The sequence below is a fragment of the Oncorhynchus keta genome, chromosome 11 (assembly GCF_023373465.1).
Source record: "Oncorhynchus keta strain PuntledgeMale-10-30-2019 chromosome 11, Oket_V2, whole genome shotgun sequence".
Classification (NCBI taxonomy): domain Eukaryota; kingdom Metazoa; phylum Chordata; class Actinopteri; order Salmoniformes; family Salmonidae; genus Oncorhynchus; species Oncorhynchus keta.
Genome location: NC_068431.1, coordinates 46800586 through 46810813, shown reverse-complemented (window position 1 = coordinate 46810813; position 10228 = coordinate 46800586). Strand labels below are relative to the sequence as shown.

At 41.4% G+C, this 10228-nt stretch overlaps 1 protein-coding gene across 1 annotated transcript; it reads right to left on the bottom strand.

Annotated features, from left to right (window-relative positions):
* Nucleotides 1–1102: 1102 nt before the first annotated feature.
* LOC118389712 (mucin-2-like) lies at nucleotides 1103–9972 on the bottom strand. Its single transcript, XM_052457533.1, has one exon. The coding sequence runs from the start codon at nucleotides 9876–9878 to the stop codon at nucleotides 2571–2573; it is 7308 nt and encodes a 2435-aa protein (XP_052313493.1). The 5' UTR covers nucleotides 9879–9972; the 3' UTR covers nucleotides 1103–2570.
* Nucleotides 9973–10228: the final 256 nt, after the last annotated feature.

Sequence of the window (10228 nt, the reverse complement as noted above, 5' to 3'; positions counted from 1 at the left end):
TACAGACTCGGTCAGGGACAGGTTGAAAATGTCAGTGAAGACACTTGCCAGTTGCTCAGCACATGCTCGGAGTACATGTCCTGGTATTCCGTCTGGCCCTGCGGCCTTGTGAATGGTGACCTGTTTAAAGGTCTAACTCACATCGGCTACGGGTATTCTCTCATGCATGCTTCAATGTTGATGCCTCGAAGCGAGCATAGAGGTTATTTAGCTTGTCTGGTAGGCTTGTATCACTGGGCGCTTTGTAATCCGTAATAGTTTGCCAGCCCTGCCACATTCGACGAGCGTCAGAGCCGGTGTTGTACGATTGAATCTTAGTCCTGTATTGATGCTTTGCCTGTTTGATGGTTTGTCGGAGGGCATAGCAGGATTTCTTATAAGCGTCCGGGTTAGAGTGCCACTCCTTGAAAGCGTCAGCTCTACCCTTTAGCTCAGTGCGGATGTTGCCTGTAATCCATGGCTTCTGGTTGGGGTATGTATGTACGGTCACTGAAGACGTCATCTATGCACTTATTGATGAAGCCAGTGACTGATGTTGTGTACTCTACAATGTCATCGGAATAATCCCAGAACATATTCCAGTCTGTACTTGCCAAACAGTCCTATAGCTTAGCATCTGCGTCCTCTGACAACTTCCTTATTGAGCAAGTCACTGGTACTTCCTGCTTTACTTTTTGTTTGTAAGCAGGAATCAGGAGGATAGAGTTATGTTCAGATTTGCCAAATGGAGGGTGAGGGAGAGCTCTGACGAACCATCAAACAGGCAAAGCGTCAATACAGGACTAAGATTGGATCGTACGATTGAATCGCACCAATAAGATTTGATTTGAGACTATCAGAAACATTTCAACTAACTATCTACTAACCCTAACCCAAGCCCTAACCTTAGCCTTTATCATAAACCACTTAACACTAACCCTAACCTTAAACCTTACACTCTAAACCTAACCATAACCTTAGCAAGCAGTTGCTTATCAACAGATAGCTGGTTGATAGTATGACCATCTGTAAAGAATTTACAGATGTACTATCTGACCAAATTAAACAATATGTCAGTCTATTTACAATCATTACATGATACAATAATAAAAGCAAGGTTCTCTTGGTTATTCGTAGTGGCACCATGCCCAAATAAAATAAATTGCTATTTTATTTTACCTTTATTTAAACAGGGATTCCCCATTGAGACCAGGGTTTCTTTCGCAAGGGAGCGCTGCATATACAATTCAAAGTACAAAAACAAACAAAAATACAGCACAACAAACAATCAAGAGAAACAGCCACATTCCTCAGCAAATAGTTCCCCAATCAATATTTTTAATTCCCCAAGCGACATCATCTGCACATCTATCACTTCAGTGTTAATTGCTAAATTGTAATTACTTTGCCACTATGGCCTATTTATTGCCTTACCTCCTTACTTCATTTGCACACACTGTATACAGATTTTATATTGTGTTATTGACTGTACGTTTGTTTATCCCATGTGTAACTCTGTGTTGTTGTTTTTGTCACACTGCTTTGCTTTATCTTGGCCAGGGCACAGTTGTAAATGAGAACTTGTTCTCAACTGGCCTGCCTGGTTAAATAAAGGTGAAATTAAAAATTAAAAAGCATCAGAGCATCCAATTGCAGTGAATTTTGCAGTTGGTTACAACAATGAGGTGCATTAAAACTAAAAGCAGATTTACCTAATTCAGTGGAGACCCGAGGAACCTCAAGAGTTAACCAATCCTGTGAGCGGGTTTGGCATCTCATGTTTTTATAATACTTTAACAACAAAGTTACGGTAAGTTGGAAGCTATCTGTAGCTCAGTTGGTAGAGCATGGCACTTGTAATGCCAGGGTAGTGGGTTCGATCCCCGGGACCACCCATACGTAGAATGTATGCACACATGACTGTAAGTCGCTTTAGATAAAAGCGTCTGCTAAATGGCATATATATTATATTATTATTATATTATTATTATATTATTATTATCTAGAACCTATAAGGGTTCTTCGCCTGTCCCCATAGGAGAACTCTTTGAAGAACCCTTTTTGGTGCAGAAGGTTCTACATTGAACCCAAAAGGGTCATATCTGGAACCAAAAAGGGTTTTCCTATGGGGACAACCGAAGAATCCTTTGGGAACCCTTCTTTCTAAGAGTGTATTCACAGTGTACAAAACATTAGGAATGCCTTCCTAATGTTGAGTTGTACTCCCTTTTGCCCTCGGAGTAGCCTCAATTCATCAGGGCAAGGTGTCGAAAAGAATTCCACAGGGATGCTGGCCCATGTGGACTCCAATTCTTTCTCACAGTTGTCAAGTTGGTTGGATGTCCTTTGGGTGGTGGACCATTCTTGATTCACACGGGAAACTGTTGAGTGTGAAAAACCCAGCAGCGTTGCAGTTCTTGACACACTCAAACCGATGTGCCTGACACCTACTACCGTACCCCGTTCAAAGGCACTAAATCCTTCCAGGTGACATCAACACGGGATAGATTTCTTACTCTCCCTTTCTTGAGGTTGCAATTGTCTACTGCGTGAGGTCCTTTCAGTCAAAAATACATTTTGTGTCAAAGATATTATAAATTATAGGTCTCTCTGCAAGGATTTTGATCAAAGATAAAAATAACTAAAGTTATAGCAACCAAAATCAATAATAGGATAACCAAAGTAATGGTCATAAAGATATCATTAGTTGATGAGGGTGGAGGTGGGATTGGCACAGGTGTGGTCATTGAAGATTTAGGTTTGATTGAGTCAACTTTGTCTGTCACACTGACAGATTTAGTTATGACTGAACCTGCAGTGGCTTTTGTAGTTTTTGTTGGTGTTGTCATCCGAGTTATGCTGTGATTTGAAGTAGTTGCTGCAGAAAAGGTAGATGTTAAAGTCGATGTCAAATTCTGAGTTGTGATTTCTGGGAGGGTACTCGATGTTGATATACTCATCCTCTCTGAAGAGGCTGTAAATGCTGATGTAACACGTGTGTTTGTAGCTGGAGGTTCCGGAGTGATGGAAGATGGGTTTTCTGTTTTTCCCTCAGTAGTTGAAGCAGATATTGAGGATGTGATTGTAGTTGTCAATACATTTCCAGGTGAGGTTGTTGCTGTTCGACTTTCTGTTGTAGCTGATATTCCGGTGGGGGTTATCTCTGTAGTTACTGGAATGGTTGATATTGATGTCTCAAATGTAGCTTTGGATGTGTCTAATGGTGATTCAGTTGGTGGGGCCGTAGTTATCCTTCCTGATGTAACTGTAGACAGTGTTGCAGGTACAGTGTTTGCTGAAGAGTCACTTGGTGTAGAAACTGGAGTTTCAAGTGTAGTTATTGATGTCTCAATTGTGGTTTTAAATGTTTGAAGGGAGGCGGTTGACCGTTTTTCTACTGAGATAGTGGTTGTGGTTCCATCTATTGTAAATGTTTCAGATATGACGTTCACTGATGTTTCACGTTTTGATATTGCAGATGTTGTAGTTATGGATGATGTTTCAGTTTCAGTTGATAGGGTTGTTGTGGATGATGTTTCCGTTTCGATTGATGGGGATATCATGTATGTGGTTGTGTATGATGATTCAGGTTCTGTTGATGGGGTTGTTGTGGATGTGGATGATGTTTCAGGTTTGGTTAATGGGGATGTTGTAGTTGTGGATGATGTTGCAGTTATGGTTGATGGGAATGTTGTAGTTTTGGATGATGTTTCAGTTTCGGTTGATGGGAATGTTGTGTATGTGGCTGTGGAGGATGTTTCAGTTTTGATTGATATGGATGTTGTATCTGTGGATGTCGTTTCAGTTTCAGTTAATAGGGATGTTGTCGTTGTGAATGATGTTTCGGTTCTGGTCGATGGAAATGTTGTGGCTGTGGATGATGTTTCAGGTTTGGTTGATGTGGATGTTGTAATTGTGGATGATGTTTCAGCTGATGGGAATGTTGTGGATGATGTTTCAGTTTCGGTTGATGGGGATGTTGTGGATGATATTTCAGTTTCAGTTGATGGGGTTGTTGTGGATGTGGATGATGTTTCAATTTCAGTTGATGGGTATGTTATGGATGTGGATGATGTGTCAATCTCCGATGATGGGGATGTTGTGGATGTGGATGATGTTTCAGTTTCAGTTGATGGGGTGGTTGTGGATGTGGATGAGGTTTCAGTTGATGGGTAAGTAATGTGTGTGGTTATGTATGATGTTTCTGGTTCGGTTGGTGGCGATGATGTGTTCCTGACTGTGGATGATGTTTCAGGTTCGGTTAATGGGGATGTAGTCGTGGATGATGTTGTAGTTATGGTCGTTGGGAATGTTGTAGTTGTGGATGTTGTTTCAGGTTTAGTTGATGTGGATATTGTATCTGTGGATGATGTTTCAGTTTGGGTTGATTTGGATGTTGTAGTTGTGGATGAGGTTTCATTTTCGGTTGATGGGGATGTGTATGTGGCTGTGGATGATGTTTCAAGTTTGGTTGATATGGATGTTGTAGCTGTGGATGATGTTTCAGGTTCGGTTGATGAGGATGTTGTGTATGTGGCTGTGGATGATGTTTCAGGTTTGGTTGATGTGGATGTTGTAATTGTGGATGATGTTTCAGCTGATGGGAATGTTGTGGATGTGGATGATGTTTCAGTTTCGGTTGATGGGGATGTTGTGGATGATGTTTCAGTTGATGGGGTTGTTGTGGATGTGGATGATGTTTCAATTTCAGTTGATGGGTATGTTATGGATGTGGATGATGTATCAATTTCCGATGATGTGGATGTGGATGATGTTTCAGTTTCAGTTGATGGGGTGGATGTGGATGAGGTTTCAGTTGATGGGTAAGTAATGTGTGTGGTTATGTATGATGTTTCTGGTTTGGTTGGTGGAGATGATGTGTTCCTGACTGTGGATGATGTTTCAGGTTCGGTTAATGGGGATGTAGTCGTGGATGATGTTGTAGTTATGGTCGTTGGGAATGTTGTAGTTGTGGATGTTGTTTCAGGTTTAGTTGATGTGGATATTGTATCTGTGGATGATGTTTCAGTTTGGGTTGATTTGGATGTTGTAGTTGTGGATGAGGTTTCATTTTCGGTTGATGGGGATGTGTATGTGGCTGTGGATGATGTTCCAAGTTTGGTTGATATGGATGTTGTAGTTGTGGATGATGTTTCAGGTTTGGTTGATGTGGATGTTGTAATTGTGGATGATGTTTTAGCTGATGGGAATGTTGTGGATGTGGATGATGTTTCAGTTTCGGTTAATGGGGATGTTGTGGATGATGTTTCAGTTGATGGGGTTGTTGTGGATGATGTTTCAATTTCAGTTGATGGGTATGTTATGGATGTGGATGATGTGTCAATTTCCGATGATGTGGATGTGGATGATGTTTCAGTTTCAGTTGATGGGGTGGTTGTGGATGTGGATGAGGTTTCAGTTGATGGGTAAGTAATGTGTGTGGTTATGTATGATGTTTCTGGTTTGGTTGGTGGAGATGATGTGTTCCTGACTGTGGATGATGTTTCAGGTTCGGTTAATGGGGATGTAGTCGTGGATGATGTTGTAGTTATGGTCGTTGGGAATGTTGTAGTTGTGGATGTTGTTTCAGGTTTAGTTGATGTGGATATTGTATCTGTGGATGATGTTTCAGTTTGGGTTGATTTGGATGTTGTAGTTGTGGATGAGGTTTCATTTTCGGTTGATGGGGATGTGTATGTGGCTGTGGATGATGTTCCAAGTTTGGTTGATATGGATGTTGTAGTTGTGGATGATGTTTCAGGTTTGGTTGATGTGGATGTTGTAATTGTGGATGATGTTTTAGCTGATGGGAATGTTGTGGATGTGGATGATGTTTCAGTTTCGGTTAATGGGGATGTTGTGGATGATGTTTCAGTTGATGGGGTTGTTGTGGATGATGTTTCAATTTCAGTTGATGGGTATGTTATGGATGTGGATGATGTGTCAATTTCCGATGATGTGGATGTGGATGATGTTTCAGTTTCAGTTGATGGGGTGGTTGTGGATGTGGATGAGGTTTCAGTTGATGGGTAAGTAATGTGTGTGGTTATGTATGATGTTTCTGGTTTGGTTGGTGGAGATGATGTGTTCCTGACTGTGGATGATGTTTCAGGTTCGGTTAATGGGGATGTAGTCATGGATGATGTTGTAGTTATGGTCGTTGGGAATGTTGTAGTTGTGGATGTTGTTTCAGGTTTAGTTGATGTGGATATTGTATCTGTGGATGATGTTTCAGTTTGGGTTGATTTGGATGTTGTAGTTGTGGATGAGGTTTCATTTTCGGTTGATGGGGATGTGTATGTGGCTGTGGATGATGTTCCAAGTTTGGTTGATATGGATGTTGTAGTTGTGGATGATGTTTCAGGTTTGGTTGATGTGGATGTTGTAATTGTGGATGATGTTTTAGCTGATGGGAATGTTGTGGATGTGGATGATGTTTCAGTTTCGGTTAATGGGGATGTTGTGGATGATGTTTCAGTTGATGGGGTTGTTGTGGATGATGTTTCAATTTCAGTTGATGGGTATGTTATGGATGTGGATGATGTGTCAATTTCCGATGATGTGGATGTGGATGATGTTTCAGTTTCAGTTGATGGGGTGGTTGTGGATGTGGATGAGGTTTCAGTTGATGGGTAAGTAATGTGTGTGGTTATGTATGATGTTTCTGGTTTGGTTGGTGGAGATGATGTGTTCCTGACTGTGGATGATGTTTCAGGTTCGGTTAATGGGGATGTAGTCGTGGATGATGTTGTAGTTATGGTCGTTGGGAATGTTGTAGTTGTGGATGTTGTTTCAGGTTTAGTTGATGTGGATATTGTATCTGTGGATGATGTTTCAGTTTGGGTTGATTTGGATGTTGTAGTTGTGGATGAGGTTTCATTTTCGGTTGATGGGGATGTGTATGTGGCTGTGGATGATGTTCCAAGTTTGGTTGATATGGATGTTGTAGTTGTGGATGATGTTTCAGGTTCGGTTGATGAGGATGTTGTGTATGTGGCTGTGGATGATGTTTCAGGTTTGGTTGATATGGATGTTGTAGTTGTGGATGATGTTTCAGTTGATGGGAATGTTGTAGTTGTGGATGATGTTTCAGCTTCCGTTGATAGGGATGTTGTGGATGTGGAAGATGTTTCAGTTTCAGTTGATGGGTCAGTAATGTATGTGTTTGTGTATGATGTTTCTGGTTTGGTTGATGGGAATGTTGTAGTTGTGGATGAGGTTTCTGGTTCAGTTGGTGGAGATGATGTGTTTCTGGCTATGGAGGATGTTTCAGTTTTAGTTGATGGGAATGTTGTAGTTTTGGAGGATGTTTCTGTTTCGGTCGATGGGAATGTTGTAGTTGTGGATGATGTTTCAGGTTTGGTGGATGGGGATGTTGTGTATGTGGCTGTGGATGATGTTCCAGGTTTAGTTGATATGGATGTTGTGGATATGTATGATGTTTCAATTTCGGTTGATAAGGATGTCATGTATGTGGTTGTGTACGATATTTCAGGTTCGGTTGATGGGGGTGTTGTGAATGATGTTTCAATTTCGGTTGATGGGAATGTTGTGTATGTGGCGGTGGGTGATGTTTCATGTTTGTTTGATATGGATGTTGCAATAGTGGATGATGTTTTAGTTTCGGTGAATGGGAATGTTGTAGTTGTGGATGATGTTTCAGGTTTGGTTGATGGGGGTGTTGTGTATGTAGCTGTGGATGATGTTTCAGGTTTGGTTGATGTGGATGTTGCAGTTACGGTTGATGGGAATGTTGTAGGTGTGGATGATGTTTCAGTTTCGGTCGATGGAGATGTTGTAGTTGTGGATGATGTTTCAGGTTTGATTGATGGGGATGTTGTGTATGTAGCTGTGGATGATGTTTCAGGTTTGGTTGATGTGGATGTTGCAGTTACGGCTGATGGGAATGTTGTAGCTGTAGATGATGTTTCAGGTTCGATTGATGGGGATGTTGTGTATGTAGCTGTGGATGATGTATCAGCTTCAGTTGATAAGGTTGTTGTGGATATGTATGATGTTTCTGTTTCAGTTGATAGGGATGTTGTGTATGTAGCTGTGTATGCTGTTTCTGGTTTGGTTGATGGGAATGTTGTAGTTGTGGATGAGGTCTCTGGTTCAGTTGGTGGAGATGATGTGTTTCTGGCTATGGAGGATGTTTCAGTTTTAGTTGATGGGAATGTTGTAGTTTTGGAGGATGTTTCTGTTTCGGTCGATGGGAATGTTGTAGTTGTGGATGATGTTTCAGGTTTGGTGGATGAGGATGTTGTGTATGTGGCTGTGGATGATGTTCCAGGTTTAGTTGATATGGATGTTGTAGTTGTGGATGATGTTTCAGTTTCAGTTGATGGGAATGTTGTAGTTGTGGATGATGTTTCTGGTTCGGTTGATAGGGATGTTGTAGTTGTGGATGATGTTTGAGGTACGGTTGATGGGGGTGATGTAGTTGTGGATGATGATTCCGTTTCGGTCGATGGGAATGTTGTAGTTGTGGATGATGTTTCAGGTTTGGTTGATGGGGATGTTGTGTATGTGGCTGTGGATGATGTTTCAGGTTTGGTTGATATGGATGTTGTAGTTGTGGTTAATGTTTCAGTTTCGGTGTGTGGGATTGTTGTGTATGTGGCTGTCGATGCTGTTTTAGGTTCGGTTGATGGGAATGTTGTAGTTCTGTATGATGTTTTGGGTTCAGTTGATGGGGATGTTGTGTATGTGGCTGTTGATGATGTTTCAGGTTTGGTTGATATGGATGTTGTAGTTGTGGTTAATGTTTCAGTTTCGGTGTGTGGGATTGTTGTGTATGTGGCTGTGGATGCTGTTTTAGGTTCGGTTGATGGGGGGAATGCAGTTATCCTTTCCGCTGTAACTGTCAACAATGTTGCAGATACAGGAATAGTTGAAGAGTCACTTGTTGTAGGAGTTATAGTTGATGTATCAGTTGTAGTTGTGGTTTGATATGCTTGAAAGTAGACTGTTGACAGTTTTTCTGATGAGCTCGTGGCCATGGTTGCATCTGTTGTAAAGGATTCTTTAGTGACTTTCACAGATGTCTCAGGTGCAGTTGATGGGAATGTTGTATAAGTGGATGATGTTTTAGGTTTAGTTGATGGGGTTGTGGATGATGTTTCAGGTGTGTTTGTATCAGTTGTTTCATACGGAGTCGCCGCTGTGGTTTTAGGATTGCTTTCACCTGTACGTTCTGTCGTAGCTGTAGCTTTAGTTTCCAATGGGCTATCAGGTGTAGGAACTGATACAATTGGTAGGAATGCAACAGTGGCAAAAGTTATCCTTGGTGATGTAATTGCAGACAATGTCTCAGAAACGCTGCCTGGCGCCGAAGAAGCAGATGTGGACATTGGCATTATAGTTGACGTCTCTACTGTTCTTTCAGATGGTTTTCCAGGAGAGGTGGCTAACAGCTCAAACGTTTCCCCCCCTAATGTCCTAGTTGTTGCTATGGTTTGTAATGTAGTTGTTCTTAACATGCCAGATGAGTTTGAAGCATATACAGATGCTGGTGCAATTTCTGATTTGATTGCAGATTTCATTTTAGGTGTTGTTATCAAAGAAGAGGTTGTGGGTGTAGTTATCGTGTCTTTTGAAGTTGAGGATCTTAAAGGAGCGTCAACACGGGCCGGTTCAAATGCACTTGTCGACATTTCAGGTGTTTTAACCTCTGAATTTTCCGACGATTCTGCAGTTGCAGTTGTTCTCTCTGTTGTTTTTGTCTCATGTGAAGTTTCTTCCAATTTGATTGTAGTTTCTATGGCCTTTACATTTGCTATTTCAAATTGTGCGGGCATTTCCGTCGCAAGTTCGATCTGAGACGTACTTCCAGGGGGTTCTTTTGTGGAAGGTGCTTGTGTAAAAGTGGTTGCCAGGACATGTGAAGTTTCCGTCATGATTTCATCCCCAGGTGAGGGAGCTCCTAATGTTGTTGAAGCGGGGTTTGACTCTCCCTGTTGTGACTTTGTAAAGGCTGTTTCAGTGGTGTATACAGACAGGTCCATGGATGTGGTGGTAGCTAATATTTCAGAGGAAACTGTAGATTCAGGATATCCTGGACCAGTAGTGGGTTGGGTAGTGCCACTGATGTCAACATAGGGGTCATGTGCTCTTCCATTCACCCTGAAGACAAACCATTGAGATAAATGTAATGGTGTAATTATCCTCTTTTATAAGTGTAAATTTAGTAGTTACTGACATGGAGTAAACAAGGCAATAAAACATTGAAACCAAAGATACTGTAAAG